This window comes from Megalops cyprinoides, chromosome 22 (genome assembly GCF_013368585.1).
Source record: "Megalops cyprinoides isolate fMegCyp1 chromosome 22, fMegCyp1.pri, whole genome shotgun sequence".
Taxonomy (NCBI): Eukaryota; Metazoa; Chordata; class Actinopteri; order Elopiformes; family Megalopidae; genus Megalops; species Megalops cyprinoides.
This window is the reverse complement of record NC_050604.1, coordinates 7,829,399-7,850,555: the sequence shown is the minus strand read 5'-3', so window position 1 is coordinate 7,850,555 and position 21,157 is coordinate 7,829,399. Positions and strand designations below refer to the sequence as shown.

Sequence of the window (21,157 nt, the reverse complement as noted above, 5' to 3'; positions counted from 1 at the left end):
TTTCCCCTGCCGCAGGAAACGCACAGCATTCGTGATCAAGATGGCAAGTGCAGGACAGCAGTGAGAGGAAGTGACTTCACAGATCATTTCCAGATAACGTGCTACATGCAGATTGAGCGGTTTTGACACGCACAGCGATTGTGCAAAGAGCGCTAACGTTGAACCCTTTCTGGCCCCAGCATCTACCAAGCTGCAAAACACACATACACACACACACACACATACACATACATACACACACATACACACATTTTAAAGTGGGCACTGTCTTGGACTTTGACACTTGGTGATTGTGACGTTTGGCTTGTATTTTAAATATCACTTCCAATTCATATTAGAATCTGCTTTTTTCCTCTCAATGTGTTCTCATTATCTATTCGTAAGCAGAGGTCGCCCACAGGCCCACTGCCCAGCTGCAGCCAATGGAAGAGTCAGTGAACAGATTAAAGTAAGCGTTTTCGGGGACCAGGCTGGCATTGACGAACATCCCCCCCAAGTAAATTGTTTCAATCTATTATATAATTTTTTAAAGTAATCTTTATCTGTGGCTACTTGGCTGAGTCCTCTTTACGCAAAAACTCCTAAGAGAGGCCCAATGGAGGGGAAAAAAAAAAAGAATGAGCCTAGTACCCTGTGTTAATCAAATAAGCGCTAGCTGGCAAATCAAGGCCAAGACTTAACCTAAAAGCAATGCCCTCTGTCCATGACTATGAATAGAACATTTAACAAAGATTTTCATTTTAAGAATAATTTTTCCCCCCACAATCAGTTTTTTACTCATTTCTTTTCCATTTCAGTGGTCGCGATTTGACTAGAAATTTGTAATGGATGAAAAACTTCAACTTTTTCATCGATAATCAATGTTCTGCAGTATTTTTGCATACAGGATACCATTATATATATGAGAATATACCATTATATAGCCATTATATATAAATGCTATTATATAGCCTTGATATCATCTTTAACGATCAAAGTATCATTAAACATGATATCAAAGCTATCAGTGGAAAAAAGTAATTGATTGTTCATTCACAACGAACCAACCAGATTATATAATTATTGCACCATAATTAAAGGTCTGACCAAAACAATGTCAAAATGTGGCACCTGACTGTTACTTTCATCAGTGCATCTGGCTGTCAAGGTATTATGCACCTGCAATAGCAAAATTAAAGGTCAAAAACATAACGCTCACAATGTGTAAAAATAACTAAGGCCTAAATGACCAGGGCTACCATTAAGGGGAGAGGACATATTACAAGGCCAAGGTGGAGTTGATCTGCTGCTTCCTTAAGGTAGAAGATGGAGGAAAATCTTTGTGTGCTGCCTTAAGTCCACAAACTGGCTGCTGTTTGGGCTCAATGGTTAAGTGCAGAGAGTGGAATGTCCTCCCTAGCTGTGATTGGTCGGTTTGGCTGCGTGAGTGAGTGTGCAGCTGTATCAGGATAAAAATCCTCCCTGTGTGTAATATGCAGAAGTGAGCTGAAAGGACAGGGACCCAGTCCTGTTCACACAGACGCCCGCTGCATCTGAGTATATGTAACTCGGTGGTTCTCGGCCTGTTTTTCGTTTTGCCTACAACTGGGGAGATGAAGTGGTTAATGAGACTAACCCTGTGCCAGAGGGATGCGGGCTTGATTCCCACTCAGTTACAAAGCTTTAAAACCAAGGGTAAGAGGTTTGACTCCTAGGAAGCTCAGGGGCTAAGCTCTGAGCCGGAAACCCAATGACCATGCCATGACCAATGACAGGGCACTGTATTTGTAACCTCAAGCAAGCCACCTAAAATGAACTGCTCCAGCGAATACCCAGCCTTATAAATGGACAACATGCAAACATGTAAGTGGTATAGCTGCCCTGAATGAGGACCTTTGCTATGCGAAAGAACAAAAGCTAATAAAAACAATGGCTTAGTAGCCTCAAAGCCTATGTTACATGCAGCACGATGTGGAAATATGCAGTTGTGTGCTGCGTAAGGATTGCGTTGACGTGTGTGCGGCATGTTAAGGGCCGGGACACCGTGACCCCGCGGCGCGGCGCGGTGCGGCGGGCGGGCCTTGCCTTCATGCTGATGATGGCCACACGCAGGTTGGTGCCGCCCAGGTCGACGGCCAGCGCGCTCTGCGTCTCCAGGATGTGGTCAATGTCCTGGGAGATGCACTCCTTCACCGGCGGGAAGCGGAAGGTCTTCTGCAGCGGCTCGTCCAGGTCGATGCCCTGCAGGAACTTCAGGATGCGCGGCACCGCGTTCCCGTCGCCGTAGATTTTGGAGCTGCGGGCGCACAGACACACAGCAGAATAACCAACACGTTCCGCTGCACCGTGCAGCTACACGGCAGAGAGGTAAGGAGCAGGGTTTGAAACCCAAAGGATACTGGTTTGATTTCCCAGTGGGTTGCCGTTGTTGCACCCTAGAGTCACTTAACCCAGTGCTTCTCAATCCTACTCCTGGAGGCACTATCCTGGAGGCACTATCCTGCATATCTTCTATCTATCCTTGCTCTACCTACCTGACTGAACTCATCACTGGCACTTTTGATTAGCTGAGCACACCTGATTTATTTAGACAGATTTAGACAGAAGATATGCAGGACAGTGGGCCTCCAGGAGTAGGACTGAGAAACACTAACTTAACTCAAATTGCTTCAGTAAATGCTCAACTGTGCAATTGGTAACTTGCTATGGCGTCTACCAAGCAAATGATGTAATTACTCTGCACAGCGCAATCTACAATGCATGAAGACCTACAATGATCATTTGAATAATTTCTGAAGAAATGCAAAAATGTATACGAGATTCCTCCTTGGGGGAAGTAAGCTTATTTCTCCAAATTGTTTGACTTGGCACAGACCTCACTTTCTCCTGGTCCAACTTTTGAATTAAATCCCTAAGGACTGTTACACTGGGATCCTTGAGTCCTTCTCTCACTTGCCTTCCTATACAACGTGTAAAGAGTGATTCCACTTTGATTTCATTGGATGGAGCACTGCTTCAGAGGCTGAGCTTTTTGACGGGTTTGAACTGGCTCCAGCCTTGGGTACGATGATGCTTTTGTACTTTGAACCCAGGTGAACTCGCCCCAAAAGGCATTTAATCTAAAGACACCTAACCCAATTAGCTCCAGTTAAATATCCAACTAGACAAACAGATAAAGCATAGGACTTGGAGCTATGTAAGTCAAGCAGGGGAGTAACAATACACCTCATTCTTAGTCAAGGTGCGACAGATTTTGTAACTCCACTCTAGTGACATCAGTGATGAAAGATGAAAGTTTCTGAAGTGTCTAAGAGACTGCGATAACGTGACTTCTTACTTTAAAAAGCATATATCTTATGACACAAGCACATTGTTTTTTGTATGACAATACATACCATGGGTACCGTTTCCCAAACTGGAGCTCCAGGGCATGGTAGATCTTATTCTGGGTGTCAGCATCCCGTACATGAAGAACATTTTCACCTGGAAAAATCGGTTACATAATGAATATTCAGAGAGATTAGTCTGCTGCTACTCAAACTCCCTATTCAATCCTGATTTTAAGACTCCACATTCACACAAAAACACTGCTGCTTACACTCCACGTTTACACACTATTGCTGCTCACACTCATTCATACACTGCTTCTGTTAACACCCCACATTAACACAGCACTGCTGTTTACCCTTCAAATACATGACACACCATGGTTGTTCACTTTCTCTTTTTCCCCCCTTCTTATTTGCCTCATTGTTCTCTACTGCTGAAAGCGGAAGAGGAAAATGTTTAAGCAAAGAGGAGTCCACCGACGCGAAGCACACGTAGAACCTTTGCGGCACACGTTGCGGCAATGTTGAGAGAAGCTTGGCGGGACACGGCGGCCCACCTACCGGTCTCTCTGCCCGTCTGCCGGGTGCCCAGGTTGATGACGGGCGTCCCGAAGGCGCCGGCCTCGCGCACCCCGCAGCTGCTGTTCCCGATCATGCAGCCGGCGTGCGACACCAGCTGGATGAACTGCTCGAAGGGCACGTGCTTCACCGCCCGGAAGTTGGGGTGCTGCTCGATGCCTTTCTTCCTCATCACGCGCACCATCTCCTTGCTGCCTGTGGGGACAAGACGGGACGGGGGCGGGGTTAGGATTCAGTGGGTTGGGTTCGGAGGCTGCGGCACGGTTGTTAACACGGACACACGGAGACGGGGGAAGGCCAATCTAACGGGCCCAGTACAAAGCCGATAAAACTCCTATTTTTAAGGTCTGACCTCAACTGAGAGCCACAACTAATTCATAGCACTGGTAACTTCCTAGGTAGGCTGTGAGGCTGGCATTTCTTGTATGTTAATGCTGAAAATGTAAATGGATCTTTCTGAGTCTTGTGTCTGAAAAGTCTGAAAAATTTCTGTGTGTCTTATGGTTTGGTAATATGAGACCTACCTTGTCATGCCAACAAAGCAGTTTAAATTTGAATATTAGAGAACAGGGAAGAGGAAGGGAGGCCAAAAGGGAGAGGGAGAGAAGGAAAGAGAGAGAGAGACAAAAGAATGTGAGAGTGAGAGGGAGAGGGAGAGGGAGAGGGAGAGAGGAAGATAGAGGTGAGCAGTGCCAGACCTGCATCTATGTTGGGGAAGAGGATCAGCGTTTTCTTGTTGAAGGAGATGAGGGCATCCAGCATCAGCTCATAGATCTTGATGGAGTTTTTGATGTCCGTGGTGACAGGGTGCTGCAGAGCCACAATGTAGTTCTGCTCTTTCACATGGTCCCCTGTGGACAAGCGAGGAACAGCCTTCACACACAAGGCAACAAGAACTGACTGCACCCAGATAAGGAGACCAAAAAAAACAGAAAACTGATCTTAACTTGAGAACTCCACTAAACATTACTTCTGAGTGTTTTCTGAGTACTACACCTGTTCTGCAACTATACAGTAACTATTGTTTAACCTCACCGCAATTGTGTGCAAAATGCTGGCACAGAATGTTTATAGATTCGCCAGACAGAGATGTTGTTCTGCCGTGAAACTGTTCAGCTCTTGTTCTCTTGTCTTTAGGTGCAGCTACCACAGTGTTTGAACCAGATGGCGTATCTCTTCGTAGTCAGTGTTGGCTCATATTTATCTGTGCTGTAATTTATTTCTGCCTTATCTTGTACCTGATCAACTCTCCCCTAATCTCTAGCACATGGCTGAATGGTGTATCATATGGTCCATATAACACAGCAGTCAAGCTTTTTCCAAGCTGTGATGTTGCGTATCTTGCAGATAAAATGTGCAACACTGCATCTACGTTCTTCAATTATATTAAATTATTGTCATTTAGCAAACTCTCTTATCCACTCTTATCCTGTGTAACTTACATAGGTGACAATTTTTACACATAATCCATTTATACACAGCTGGATATTTACCGAGGCAATTCCCAAGAATTGCAGTGCCCCAGCGGCAAATTGAACCAGAAACCTTTTGCTTACAAGCCCTGCTCCTTACCACTATGCTACACTGCTGACCAATGCCTACAGTTAGAAACTATTCCCGATTCAAACAGCTGCAGCTTCTGAGATGGGCTAGTGCGACAAGAGACAGGCGGACGCAACCCGACTTCCCAGCATGCCCCTGGCAGCACGCACCCAGCCAGGCCTTGATGATGTCCATGTAGTCGTCGCGCTGGTGGGCGGAGAGCAGCTTGTCGTAGGAGGGGCAGCCGGCCAGCAGGATGCGGGCGTGGTCCTCGCACATGGCGATGAGGTGCTGCTCGGCGCTGCGGGTGCAGCAGGCGTGGTAGTGCGCCAGCTTGGAGATGGCGTGGCGGATGGAGTCGTCGATGGTGCCGCTCACCTCGCCGCCCTCCAGGTGCAGGATGCGGATGTTCATCAGGGCGGCAGCGGTGGCCAGCGCCAGGGCGTCGAAGCGGTCCCCGTGGACGACCAGAACGTCCGGGTTCAGCCGGTGCAGCACGTCGGGCAGCTTGACCAGCGCCAGGCCCACCGACTCCACCATGGCCGCCTCGTCCTCCCCGCGCACGATGGTGTGCAGCTTGGAGCCGATGTCGAAGTCGTCCTGCTCGATCATGCGGAAGGTGTTGCTGGGGGGGATGGAGGGGGTGGTATGGGTCAGGTTATGCTGTGACTGCCCCATTCTCCCCATACATGCAAACACACACAAACACACACCTCTGCCCTTCCTCTGACACATTAACACAGCCATAACAAATACCTCACAGTACATGACGCATAATGTCTAGTCAAACTCTAGTCAAGTCTTTTAAAAAGAGGAAGCTGTACACTGAGGTCATTTCTGGAGGGCGAATACACATTTTTGTCCTTAAAACTCCTGTGAGGAATTTCCAAATGGTCAAGAGTATAAAAATGAAGTTGCTTTTTGGTTTAATGTTCAATCTGACAGAACTGCAGTGTATACATATCCACCCTACACGCCAGGGGTCAGTTAGTCCAAACAGAGTCATTAACACATGCTTCAGCGCCGGGACCGTTTGCAGCTGGGTCGCAGTGGGTTTCAGGTGGATTTGCATTGTAAGTTTTTGTTTCCAAAGAAAGAATTAAGATACGTGTCAATCAACGAAGCATCTGCAAAGCATAATCCGCAACACCCTCAAATCTGATGACCATCAACACATGCAGTGTAGAGTCACCAGTTCTGATTACTACCCTCGCAGTGTAGCAAGGAAGCAATAACAAAGCATAATTTACTGACCAACCACTGATTCATCCCTCCTTAAGACTGCTTCCCACAAATACTCATAATTTCTACACCACTCCTCTCTCTCTAGTGTCATATGAATGTTTTCTTCACAGAATTAATGGTCACTGAGTTGTGGGACAACCTTCCTCTTGGAAGCACAGTAGAGTGAAAAGAAAAATACTGCTTCCAAGTATTTCATTTAAAGTTCTTACAGTTTTTATCTTTTCATCTTTTATGTCAAGATATAGCGGTGTGTAACAGCTACTATACGGGCAACTTGCCATAGTAAAAAAGTAATTAAATGTTTGGAGTGTAAATCCTTCCTTTTCAGACAAGGAACAAGGAGAGCCCTGGCAAAGCCCAGAGCATAAGAACCTGAGAAACTGTAAATCTACTGTTGGGAACAGGCAATTCAGTATACTAAGGCTCATCATTCTGCCAATTACAAGTCTATAATAGCACTGTCTCAGGCCTGGTTTTGATTACCCTCTCTTACTATGAATCCTGATAAACTGCTCCATACATTAAAAACTCTCCACAGGAAAAAATTACTTTTACAGTTGTATATGAAGTCATACATACTGCTTTGTCCTTGTCACTCGAGACACGCATTTGTGATCTCAGTACTTTGTTTAGCACTGACGCTTGTTCATGTATGGTGATGAAATCGATCAAATAATCCCCTTCTTGTGTCCATTTTCTTGGACTACAGAGGATAAGCATTTCAAGCCTTGTTATAGCTTAAACATATGATATCTGGAACCAGTCTTGTTGCCCTTCTCTGTACTTATTTGGAAGGTTCTTAGAATTAAGGGCCCGGAAATGGACAGAGACCTCTACCTGTCGTCCAACAAAGACACTGTGTTACGTTAACATAGCCAACTTTGATTTGTATCCAATATGTTTTGCTGTGCATCCCAGAATCCTATCTGCCTTCGTTCTCTGGCCTTTACCCGTAGTCGTCGATGAGGTGCGAGCCGAGGACCACCACCTCCAGCTCGAAGCTGTCCGGGTCGGCCTTGATGCCGAACATGATGGGCGCCAGCTTGGAGTAGTCGGCCCGGTTGCAGGTGGCCACACACACCTTCAGCCTCCTCTTCCTGCCCCGCTCCTCCATCTTGTCTGCCTGTTCTCGCCCTCTCTGCATGCTCAGGTAATACAGCTCCTGGGGAGGAAGGGAAGGAGGGAGGGAGGAAGGGAAGGAGGGAGGGAGGGAGGGAGGGAGTCAGGGATGTGCCCGGGGCCCATGAAGCCTGAGTGCGCCCCACTTGTGTGGAACCTCAAAATTACAAGCCTACATTAAACCTCCAGGGTGGCTAATGGGAATGGGTCACGCCCTGTAGACACGTTACAAGGAAAAAAAACACAATAATTGTTTTTCCGACCTTTAAACACCTCAACACCTTTCTATTCAGTGATGTCGGACATGCTACCTTACGCATATAAACTAATGCTATTTTCTCTTCTTGTGCCCATACTGCAGCCATCACTTACCTGGTGAGATAATACATTTTTCCTTGATTAACTAGAGGAAAAAGGACACCAGGTATAGCAGTGAGTGGTAGAGGACGTTTATGCTCTTGACACATGCAAGCAAGTGCTCTGAAATTGAGCATAAAAGAGCCCAAAATTTTCAACAGGCCATATACCATGGTTATTTGAAACTCTTCTGTGGTTTACTGATTGTTAATTGCTGCGGAGTCTCATAAAACCCCCAGAATGCACTTCGCTATTGCCCTCTCTCTCTGGAATGGAAAAACTTGCAGTGCATGCTGGGGACTGGAGGCAGAGAGAGAGACGCAATGTCGAAGGGACCATCTAAACATTTAATATAAATGTTCACGTACAAATTGCTTAATAGGTCCAACACAGCCAACTGAAAACGCTTTGAGGGCTTGTTTTGAGATATGTAAATTAGTCTTACTACAGGGAGTCTGAATTCAAGTGGTTCTAATGAAACATTCAGTGGAAATGCAATGTTTGGGCAAAAAAGGAGTTCTCTGCCTTGAGAAACCCATTTAAAGTTTACCATTTACACAACTTGATTTTCAATGAGGCAATTCAGGTTAAGCATCACGCCCAAGGCTACAGCAGCAGTACCCCTCCTAGGCACTGAAGCCGCAACCTTTGGTTTACGGGCCTTGCCCCATACCATTACACCACACTGCTCCCACAATAAAGGTAAGGAACGACTGTTTAGCAATTTATCACCGCAAAAAGTGAATGCTGTGTGGCAAGGCCCCAGCTACTGACCCTTAACCTGAAACACGTGACGGTGGGAGGGTGGGGGTTGCTAATGCAAGCCTGGGCTCTCCATGGGAGAAGAGAGTGGCACAGAGGAGAGTACTTACATGGGTTCTCCTGACATGGAAGCTCTGTGGCGTGGAAGCACAACACAAAGACAAACAAAAGAGTGTAAAATGAGCCTGAGTCACAGCGCAGAGAAATTCATTTTAACTGCCGTTCGGTCACGTATGCTCCAGCGAGCCGCGAACACTGAGCCAATTCTGACGAACGCCTCCTCGCCCTAACTGAGTTAATCTTTAAAATGCTCACGGAGCTCACTGATAATATCGGTGATTGCGGCTCTCCAAACTACCTTTCCAGATTGATGTGGATTTACTTATTACATGTATTAAGATCCCTGTTGTTGATTTCCTGAGCTATGGTGCTATTCTCTTAATATTCTGCAAAACACTTACAATATTGTTTAGTTTACTTGAAAAAAAACCAACTTAATATTCCTCTTGTTATTTCTTTTTTTTATTCCATCTCATCTACAGCATATAGCACCCCCTACAGCTTTTCACCTACACTTCTGAAACCTGGCAAACAGCTTCAGCAAGTATGGGGTTGCAAATGAAAGCCGACACTCATTACATTTATTAAATCAATATTAAATAGGAATAGCAACAACACTCATGGCTCTGCATTCATAACCAAAAGGCAGCAACTCAAAAGGAAAAAAAAAACTTCAAAAGTCAAATGGCATTTGAAACTCCCAGTCTGTCCTGAGAAAGCAGTGTGATTTGAGAGCCAGACCCTGTATGAAGGTGAACAGACGATGGCTTTGACTTTCCTGGGGAGGAGATAATGTGGGGACATTTGGTTACTCATTGACTGGTGATGGGGACATTGCTGCAGTGATGGGCCCCACTCCATCACTGCTTGTCGCTTGAGATCATGACCCCTTAACTAAATATTGACAATGCGATGGCGGCTCCAGCAAACAAGGACGTCGGCTCACGGTTCCACCTGAGTCTAGAATCAGGAGGGGGGCAACGAATTTCAGCCAGCGCTCTGTTCCCCGCTCCCAAAAAACACTATCTGATCAAGCAAGCGCCCCAACCCCTAACTTCCATTGTGCCTTTACTGGGTGGGTCTGCGTAACTGCCGAACACAGGGAAAGAGTTTTGTTGGACACCCAGAGCATTTACCCATCATTCTCGTGGGGCAGTCCGCTTGGCGGTGTGATCAGTACGTGCTTCAAGACACTTCTCCGCGTGGTTTTTCAAACACAGTTTCCTGGAACTACTTCCTGCTCCAATTACGCACAGTTGCCGTTTGTAGAGATAACAGCATGGGAAAGCACTGATACATTTCCAAAGAAAAGCTCTGGGCATAGCCTACATAAAGCAAAATAAGTGCTCTTGTTAAAACAACAGCGATCTGCGGTGTTCTAAAGTGTGCAGCTGTACTGAGCACCAAAGGCAGATAACGGGAACTATAAAACATGAAATCCAAGACGCTATTGCGAAGGGAACTTTACACTTTGCCTTGCTATGGGTGGTTCACAATGCAAAGGTCGATAGCTCTGTGCCCATCTTGAATTATAGTTTTTCCCCCCACATGGACTGACAGACAGGCTAACTGAAGCAATTAATAGTACATTTATTGCACATAGTTTCACATTCCTGACTAGGTCATCTATAATTCCATGATATGACATACACGAATATTCTGTGGCTTATCAACAGCAACTCTAAGGGCATACTCCAGACCAAACAACTTGTCAGAGCTTCAATATCCCGTCCAAACAGGGAAGAGCTGCTTGTTTGTTTAACGTATATTCAAACACTGTTCTTAAGGAAACAGATGGACCCTGTTTAATAACCATTTCTATAACCATAGGAAACTGTATAGCAAATTGCCCTCCACAACCACTGCTGCCATTAGACTGAACACCAGGGGGGTTGGTAGGTTGCCTTAATTCTGAAACGGCCATTTTCAGAATGACTGTTGTGCATATTTGCTGGTTATCTGATCAAACTCGAAGCAGAGACTGTTTCTCTACCAAAGACACTGCTGCAAGCCAATGATACTGTATGATACAATGACTACTGACATTGGCCTAATAGCTGTTCATTGCAGAAGACACCTAGAGCGACCTAGCCTACCAGAACACTAGTGTGACTGGTTGGATGTACAAAGTGGTTGTAAAACATAATTGTACTGTACTGTACTTGGTGTGATCAACACTTTTTTTTTAATGGAGATCATTTTTGAATACTTCAGGCATCTTCCAGAATGCAGGTGATCCCATTTTGTTGAGTGTCCTGCATGTTAACTGATAGCTTTATGGTAAAGCCCCAATCCTCAGAGAATGATCCTGAGGGGTCTTGTCATGGTAAGTTCATGACGCCTATCACAATGTCTGGCCGAAGTAAGATAAGATATTCAAAATGCACCAAAGTTAGGGCATTCTTTCATTTAGCTTTAATGTTTCCCCCCCAAGGCAACAGCTCGAGAGCCTCATTTTCTTTCAGCAGAAAAGAACGAAGTTTAAACTGACTCCACTGAATCTCTGTCTGCCACACAATGTCTCTACTCATAGTGCGGCTGAGTATTCATTACACTTTGTAAGCTGGGATAGTCCAGTGCGAGTGGCAGATACAACATTATGACACCGGGCTTGCACTAAATAACCTTTACCTTTTGAATGACAGTGGGTTACAAATTTTTTAACTGCAAATTCACTGAAACAGTACTCAGTGTGTTCTCCCAATTTGAAATTCAGAAATTCAACTCCTGGAGCATTTTAAAACCTCTAATTGTAGAGTCTAGATTTGCAGATGAAAGAAAAAGGTGCGATACATATTTCAGCATTTCAAAACCAGAGCTATTGGAATGTGGAGGACAGTTCCATTGTGTGTTCTGTGTACTAGTCACTCATACACTGATGTGAAAGTCAATGGTTTCACTGTAACGAAATTACGGTTAAACCTGTTCAGCTGCTCATGTGTACCACAATAACAGAAGATACATAGTTATAAAACAAGTATGACATGGATGGCAAATGGAAATCTTCTACATTACGCCTGAGAGCATATTCTCCATAAACAGACGTAGGAGGAACAAAGTGTAATGTCATTTTTGATACATAAAATGAGGAAAGACCAGTGGCACCAGCATTCCCAGCTGTTGTGGCAGCCTGGTCTGAGGTAAAAAAGAACGCTGCTTCAGAGACCCGGCAAAGAGCCTGAAAAGATGGAACAGAACTCTGCCATTTCTGTGTTCCATGTTACGTTAAAAAAACCCCTCAAATCTGGCTCTGCAACAATGAAAATAAAGACGAGAAATATCCAGGCCCCTCACTGGTGCTGGAAGTGAAGACTCCCCTCTGGTCTCTATACATTAGAGGCCTCTCCATTCATTCCTATCCATTTACATACACACAGTAGGCCCTCATGTCTCCTGCACCGCTCTTAGAGACACGGTCTCACATGGAGTCCTGAGAACTGGCCTTTGACAAGGCAGACACCTCAAAATGGACTAAAATATTAGTCACACAGACCCACAGACCCACTGGTCAAAACACACAGACCCACCGGTCAAAACACCGACACGCCTGTGTGTCATCCTTGTCCCCCAACCCCCACCACACGCGCAAGCCCACCCTGCACCAAGCTCATTCATTTTTTAAATCAATCTGAGACGACAGTTGGTGACAACACAGGCGGAGCCCCAGGCTTAGAGCTGCTTTAGATAAGGCCTGCCTCTGTTTCTTCTGCACCTGTACGATATACAAGCGTCCATCTCTACAACACGACCACACCCCCCACCGCTCAGCCTCCCCCAGCATCAGCAGCCTAGCTGCAAGGCCTGGTCTGGTTCTGTCTGATAGGGACAGGAGCGCAAGTCATGGTGTGGGGGGAGGGAACGGCAGGAAGAGAAAATCTGACGGACTCACGTGGGGGCTCCTGCCTGAGTTCTCTGGATGCATCGTCTGCTGCCGAATTTTTCCCCCGGTTTCCCTCCCTCCTCTCTGTCCTGCCTGTCGCGGATGTGAGCGTTCCGGCTGCCCGGTCCTCTCCAACAATGAGAGCCTCCCTCGGAGAGAGGCGCCAGCTCTGCCCACGCTCATTTGCATGGCACGCCGCCATTGGCTGCAGGGGCTGAGCCAGCTTTCTCTGAGCCCCGCCTTCACACTGCCACCAAGGTTGGTTGAGTGCTTAAGGGGAACACACCAATGACGTGCTGACACACACGTGCATTCACACACACACACTGAGCATCCTGCTTTTTTCCTGAATACTCCTGTGTGAAATCACACAACAGCATCACACCTTTTAGAGAGACAAACCTCTCACACACTGAGGCAAAGCAGAGTCCTTTACTAAGAACTGACAAATCTTTGACACTGGGGACACAACAGTTTTTACTTCAGCCCCTCTTAATATGTCAGTGGGCTGCTGTTTTCTGCCACTTACATACACATTTGGTTGAAGATGTGTTTGTATATGTAAGAGGCAACAACAACTTACTTTTGTTAATACTTGTTCCTTAACTATGTGGCCTTCCTCAATAGTGGTTAATTTGCTGTTAAGTTATTTGTTTCAGGCTCTACAATATAACAATTAGCTATAAAACTGCCAGCAATTAATCATGATTACATTAAGACCACTAAGCTGCACAGACAATCCTCACAAGTGGAGGCACAAATGAACAAAATTAAGACACGCATTTACTTCTCTGTAGAAACATCCAGCGTCACCTTTCTTTCAAAAAGACCTTCTAACAGACAACTCAAATCCGGATCAGGATTCCAATAAAAACCTCCATAACATGCCAAGATCCACAGTTTGGAAACTTTCTTTTATAGCAGACACTGACATGACAGGATTTACCATAACAAGCAACGCCCAAACCCATCTGTTGAAAAGTACAACGCTGTTTTGATCCTCTCTGAATGACACAATGACTGCACAAGGCTACAAGCAAAGTACCCACACTAAGCATCTTGAGAAACTGGCTAGGCATCGATAATGGGTTGCTGGGAAAATTCTTGACGTCAAACAAAGACGCTAACAGCAGCAGGGCCTTCAACTGGAGAGAGCAAAGGGAGGGAGGTGTTGACATACACCAGCAGGACCCGGCCCTCTCTTGACATACCAACCAAAGATCATCCGCGACAATTTTTGCAGCAGTGATTTTCGAACTGTATGGGTGCTATACAATCACATGAAACAAGCAGCAAGGGGGCCGGCTTATCAGCACCTGGCGGAGGTGGGGTCAGGAATCAGCTCGGAGCCAGGACACCACATAGCGGAGAAGAAAGGGCAGATGGACAGGGGGGCGAGGGGGGAGGCACTACTGGCTATTGTGGGATCTGACGTTAGCTTCTCCTCAACCCACAGAAATTTGCTCCATTGGTTTTCAAGCCCTGCCAGCTTCATAAGGATGCCTGGGGAAGCATTGGTACAAGTTTGTCTAGGGCTTGTTTGCCCACAGCCCCCCTCGCACGTTTGTGCAAGTGATTTCTACACAGGACCTAGGAGGGTTTTCGAGTGCTCAGGGGCGAGGCTCCACTGTTACACAGGCACTTTCAGGGGCACAGGCCTCTAAATAATCCATTCTGCACATTGTTTAAGCCCCTTAATTACATGGCACATTACTGGCTCAGCAGACATACTTGTACAGCGTCTTTTAAAAAGCTGGCACCTCACATGACACCCATTCACGCTGCTTGGTCTTTACTCAAGCGGTTCAGACGGGACGCCTTTCACGACCGCGGTGACCCAACCCGGGAACGCCAAATCCGCAGTGTGTGGATGCAAGGGCCCGGTGCGTCAAACCGGTCGGTTCGGATTCCCCTTCGGCGAGGCTGGCTTTGTGCGACGTGGCAACACAGGCGCCTGCGTGCGTCACGTATTTGCCAGCCGTCAAGAGCCGACAAACCGGATTGATTGAGAGTTTTAGGATCCATCATCCTGGAAGAAGGCATGGGTTATAAGGTCTAGACTGCAACGCCCACGAGGAACTTTATTTTCTGCGAGAGGGGTGGGGTTACATGTTATAGGGGCATGTTGATATGGACAGTAAAGACATGCACAAGTTCTTCAAATACTGATTATATGAGTAAATGGCATCCACCTTGTACTGATTAAGATAAGGATCATGGGTATTACTGAAATTTTGCCAAGATGACAGGAAGGAATGAAAGATGTTACTTTCATTGAAGTATCCACTGTGAATTGCAGCTTTTCATTAATGCATTTTAAAATATCCAACACTCTAATCCAAGACCATATAATACAAACACTAAAATCTTCATTTAAAGACGACAGTTAGCATAACAGGGATGTAAAGTGGCTTCACAATGATAAAACACATATCAGTATAATCTGATTGAATATTATCTTGTAATAATTCTGCTTTTAAAGGAATGTAGAGTATTTAAGCATTAGGTCATTACATGTCATTGAAATAACACTCAAAGTTCAAAGATAACCAAGTGTGTTATTTATGATAAAGAGCAAGATTATCCCAAGACCTCTAGTTTATTCCAAACTGCATTCATACGAATTAAAAAAAATACATAAATGAAAAAACTAAATTATAAATTCATTAAATAATCAGTGCTATGAATCGATTCTCACATTCAACACCGATACCGCTGTATCGCTGATTTTGAATCGATGCAACAACATGAATCCTCGTGCTGTCACGCCCCCTAGAGCCTAATACCTTTTTCATCCCATATAACTACCTTTACTTGGTAGTCCAGATCACTGTTAGACAAAGCATTAAGGAACCTGGTCATTTGGACCTCAACTTTGACTCTGAATGCTCAAATATAATTCAGCTCAGCTGAGAATTACATTGCCACGCATGGGGAGACATTGTAAAAACTGGTCAAATACCACCATCTACTGGTCAAAAAAGGACAAGACTATATGACACCCACACAGATGCTTGCAAGAGAACCAAAACCCAGAACCATTCTGCAGAATACAAAACATACAGTTCTGGAAAAAACCTGCTGTCTCAGACATTACAAGTGACTCTGCCGTGGATGTATAAAAACCCAGAATATGAGATTCTTTCTTGTTGGTGAGCACATTCTTTTTTGTTTTTCCTCTTGTCAAGACAACAGCATTTTATCCAGTCTGCAATTTCTGAAAAAAAACTTCAGTTTCACAACAGCAGAGAAACAGTTCAGGATATGACTATGAAGTGTCCCAGTACTATCAGCCTATACTGTTAGGCTTGTTTAAAAAACTTACACAAGAGTTACCCCTCTCCATTCAATGCCAATATTTTGAGGAGATAAGGGAACACAAAAAAGGGCCATTCTGCACACAGATCTATATATTGTACTTTATATGGGAACTCAGAGATGATATCTCTCAGAGACAGCTGCTAAATTAGTAGCCCTGTGACTCAAACAAAGCAGGAAGTCAAATTCAGAAACAGGCAGCTCAGGAATCTCCATTCCTACTGGGTCATTCAGTGCAGAAAAAGACCTACTTGGCAGGACCTTCTCAGCACTGTTTAAAGGGGGCTAATGCTATTTCACGGACCAGCTACTCCCTATTGCTGTGTTGTTTTACGAGACAGAATTTAGTCTTCAGGCTCCAAGAAACAATGTAATAAGTATGAGAATATGCTACATAGGGGAAACAGACATCCCAGCAGCCATAACACCCTACAACTCTCTTCTGCCTAATGGGTGAAGCTAAACAGGGATAGAATTGATTAGTATTTGGATGAGAGGCCATCTGGGAAAATCCAGTAACTGCTAGATGTAGGAGATGCTTACTTTCAGATGAGATGTTAAACTAAGGTCCTGATTCTCTGTGGGACTTCTTGCAAAGAGTAGGGGGTTTCTGGTGACCAGATTAGTTCTTCTTTCAATCTGACCACCTAAATAATCCCCTGATGTAACTGGCTAAATAACCCACTGATGTCCGACACATCAGTGCACGGACCCCCCCCCCTTCACTGTATAGTGCTTTGAGAAACTTTAAATGTATTGTACAAGTGTCATTGATTATTCTGCGCAGTTCAACCTAACACTGGCTGTAACAAAAAGAGCTTTTACCCACCACTATTTGGTCATTGGCTCAGAAAACCCCACATCTCTCTCCAAGCCACTGTTGGAGGGGAAGCCCCACCCTGTACCTTACCATTGGTCAATAGTTTTATTCAGTGGTGGACACATTTTGTTCATTCATAAGGTTTTATTCCATTGTTTCGCAGTTTGCCAGGGGTTTGTGTAGACTGACTTTCACTGGTGTAAACGAATCATGCAAGTTTTTTTTTCCTCCCAGTTGGCCTGGGTTTTCCTATTCCCTCACTCTCGGGCACTGGGATTGTAAATCATCTGATAAATAAAATGTAATTGATTGGACTTTTTTGCATATCTTATTTCAAAACGACCACAGGAAATGCATCTGTCTTCACGGAAATCCCAAGGACTCATGCCAACATGAATGACACACGAGACAGCCCTATGAGGGAGGTTCTTCAGCGGCATGGCATTCACCGTGCGCTTCTACGACCAAACCTACGGAGCCTGGCTACACACATGAAAGCGTAAGGGATATTTTAAACAAGTAAAGGTATTTAGCGCCATTCAAATTTGGTTTGAATGGGTCTAGAGTTCCACACGATGCAAGTCCAGCAATAAGCAGATAATGGCATTTGAAATGCTGGGGTTGCAAACCGGGCAGTCGCTGCGACTGTTTCATTAATCACTTCACGAAAAAAAAAAAACGAGTCTCTGAGGGCTAAAAGTTAATAACCCTAGAGGTATCATCTACCAACACGCACCCTCTGAAATGTATATTAGTTATTAATAATTACTAATATAATACTAATATTAATAACAGAAGCCCTTGTTAGTGCACAAGTATTTAAGTTAAATAACAGACAACACTTGTAGAAATCAGTAAGTGGCAGAAAAAACATTAAGATATCAAGAATAAAAAATGAACTAGACTTTCAAGTTCAATATCTGACTGGCAAAATGTTACATTTAACTTGGCAAGGAAACTGAGTAGGCATGGGTTTAGTCATCTTTGTTTTCGTTTGCACTATTTAGACTAGCTTACTGCCTATCTACCGACCACTTATCTTATTCAAACAAAATTAACAATGTCTGATTAACAGCTAGCAAACTAACGTTTGGCTACTTAACACTGATATTTGTAGCAAACGAGCCTGAATTATGATGAAGGCAATGACTTGAACGAAACCCCTGTTATATCTTGCATTCTGTGATAAGAAGTAGGTCACCGGGGGTTAGCCACCTAGCTGTTTAGGTAGCTACAGTGGCGATCAGCCTACCGGGATTTAGGCTATCAATCAGCTGGTCCTGATGGTATGTGGCTAGCTGTTTTTGTCGGTCTATATCACCTGATAAAGTTAACCTGAATACCAACACAAAACTCGTTCAGCTGAGTAACATATGCGGTCAAGAGCTAGCTTGTTAGCTATCTAGTTCTTCATATAAGCGACACTCCCACAATAACAAAGGAATCGGAATCATATATAAAAGATCTCTTTAGTTTTATAAAAGTACTGACGAAAACTTAATATTATTGAACTGCTAAGATATGCAGTAAACGTTACTCAATATTGGCAACTCTTCCAGGTTGTTCAGCTAGCTAGCTTGCTAGGCTTGAATGTCTGTTATGAACACAAGAATAACTGTTTCAGCTCGGGCATCTGGCAAGCTGATGGTTAAATGAACGAAACGAGTCAAACATGTACGTCTATTTTGAACAAAAAAGGCCATAAGTTACCTTATCTCCTCCCAGTCCTAAACACCACGTCGCCTCTGTGCAGTGAGCTAACGTTAGCCAGCTCACTAGTTAGCTGATTGGCCGGTTATGACATTCCATATTCTCCGGTTAACTTTCGCTGCTTCCGGAAATGATTCGCCGCTGATCCGGGTGGGCGGGGACGTGTTTTACAGAAACCAATATGGCGTCAGCCGCATAGTGACACGCTGATTTCCCCGATTTCGCGAAAAATGGAGAAATCTGATAAACTTGTCTGCGAAACTCAAAAATTAGGTCTTTAATCCCACTGTACTAACAGTAAATATGATAATACGGAACATTGTGTGTTTTTGTCTTTGCACGAATTAATGACAAAGTATGATTGAGGCGCTTCACCTTGCGGTGCCTTTGAAGAGCAAATTCTAAGGCACTAAGGATGTGCAATTTGTGTGTAAGGATGTGTCAGTGCTGGTTAGCACGCTAAAATTTTAATATTATTTACAGAAATGATTACGGATATAAAAATATTTACACTGCGTTTGCATTAATGTTCTGAATGTTTACAAAAGATGAGGTGGATGGGTGGGAGAGGGGTGGTACAGAGAATATGCGAAGGAAGGGGCGTGGTTAATGATGTACAGTTAACAATAGGTGGTGACGTGCAGGGTCTCCCTGACTGGACTCCTGGCGATAAACTCCCCTCCGAGTAAAAGACGTATTGACGGCAAAGCCTTAAAACGACGGGATAATGGGACACATATAGACACACTCTTCATGATAGGTTTGTTTGCAGACTTTAAATATATTTTTAAATATATGAAGTAACCTATATATAATGTGAGGATATTAATTTTGTATAAAACTGTGTCATTGTCTCCATTAGTTTCGATTGGAAATCGACAAGTTGCAGTATACTCGTCTCCTTATAGTTTTCTTCAACGCCAGCAATGGAAAGTACAGTATCATCTGTTTTATGCCATTGTATTCTATAAGTTTAGTGGATCTAATCAACAAACGATCACATGCTTGGTGTTGCGATTTAATTTCATAATAATTGGTTCACTGTGCTGCCAAAATACAGCCCCCTGGAACAAAACATGTCAATTGACAATCATGTCGCAATGTTCTGAATGTCTGAAATATCCCCCTTTGAAGATAATAATGCAAAATTACATGGATATGTTTTTTTTTTAATGCCATCAAAGTTTTGTCTGATAAATTTACCCTGCTAATTACCATGCTTGACATTCAGAGGTAAGTTTATTTTATGTCTATGGCTCAAGTAGTGTTACAGTGTTTCTTATATGATTGTCATTTTATAGTGTATTTCAAATATTTAATGATAATTATAAATTACACCCAATGAACACACATCAATTCAATATGCATCAATTTGTTTGAAAGCACAGAGGTGAATGTGTCTTGCATGTGTAAGACTCAATAAATGATGGTTCATTAAATGTATTAATTTCATTACTATCTGTCTAATCCATTCACTGATCTTGATCCGTGAATGTTCTGGTTATTACAGGTATGGGCTGTAAAACTGTCTAAACAGAAATACACAAGTAAAGGTGTTACTTGTATTTTGTTGAGCCCCTTGTGACAGATATTCATCTTTGTTGATTAAAAATAATTTGTTCTTCATTTTTTTCCGAGAAAAACAGGCAAGCAGCAAGTTTAACTTCAGACAGCTGCTAAGTTGTAGTTCTTTCATAAATATTGATGACAGATTACAAGCAGAGAGGTAAAATTAAGGTCAGTGAACAGCTCTATCAAACTGCATTAATTTAGAGTTCAGCCAGAATAAAAACCAGCATATAAATTGTTCCCCTGAGGACTAGCACTGATGCGCATCACTCACATACAGCTAACACATGTCATTCTCACAGCATCACTCTGATAACATTGCAATATTGCTAAAATCTTACAAGGATGTTGCGAAAGCCATTTGTATCAGAAGAACAAAGGGAAAGAGAATAATGCGGATTGTGGTTCCTCAAAGACGTCTGTGCAGGAATACAAAAACTATATTAAAGCTAAAACAGCATAAGCACAAGGTGAAACCAATGACATTTATTTGATCATACAAGAGAGCGCTGTCCCCTTTTTAGAGAATCATCCAACGCATAACTGCTTCAATCACTTGGGGCCTTCGGATAACTTGGTGCTGTGCCACCCAGACAGCTCCAGCCCCCAACCCCACACCACCTCCCAGAGGACTGGTGTGTTATTGTAGCTTTAGCTCCGTTTCTTGGCGTCGTGCCACTCCCCCCCACCTCCTCCCCCTCACACTCCTCATTGAGCTGAATCCTACAGCAGCTACGCACCGCGCCTAATTTATAACTGTGCTGCATTGCAGGGCTTGTTCCACAAATGAGGGGGAGATTGCACTAGGACTGGGACTGACAGAGTGTGAAGCAGGGAGTCTGCAGAGCCCTGTGTGGGGTGGGGCGGGGGTTTGGCGGAGGGGGTGGG

At 44.2% G+C, this 21,157-nt stretch overlaps 1 protein-coding gene across 4 annotated transcripts in view; it reads right to left on the bottom strand.

The window, feature by feature from the left end:
* The window catches only part of LOC118769716 (bifunctional UDP-N-acetylglucosamine 2-epimerase/N-acetylmannosamine kinase-like), a 24,129-nt gene extending 5,343 nt beyond the window's left edge, over positions 1–18,786 (bottom strand). The window contains exons 1-9 of one of the 4 annotated variants that reach the window (XM_036516997.1): positions 18,701–18,749; positions 9,023–9,046; positions 7,625–7,836; positions 5,600–6,054; positions 4,586–4,738; positions 3,870–4,082; positions 3,375–3,462; positions 2,065–2,275; positions 1–6 (exon numbers count right to left, since the gene is read on the bottom strand). The exon at positions 1–6 is cut by the window's left edge and continues 124 nt beyond it. In XM_036516997.1, the coding sequence (XP_036372890.1) occupies positions 1–6; positions 2,065–2,275; positions 3,375–3,462; positions 3,870–4,082; positions 4,586–4,738; positions 5,600–6,054; positions 7,625–7,818 (1,320 nt within the window). In that variant the 5' untranslated portion in view covers positions 7,819–7,836; positions 9,023–9,046; positions 18,701–18,749. Of the gene's footprint in view, positions 7–2,064; positions 2,276–3,374; positions 3,463–3,869; positions 4,083–4,585; positions 4,739–5,599; positions 6,055–7,624; positions 7,837–9,022; positions 9,047–12,861; positions 13,050–18,700 lie in introns of those variants that run through there. The other 3 variants (XM_036516994.1, XM_036516996.1, XM_036516995.1) reach the window with 3 other exon arrangements.
* Between the last annotated feature and the right edge of the window lie 2,371 nt (positions 18,787–21,157).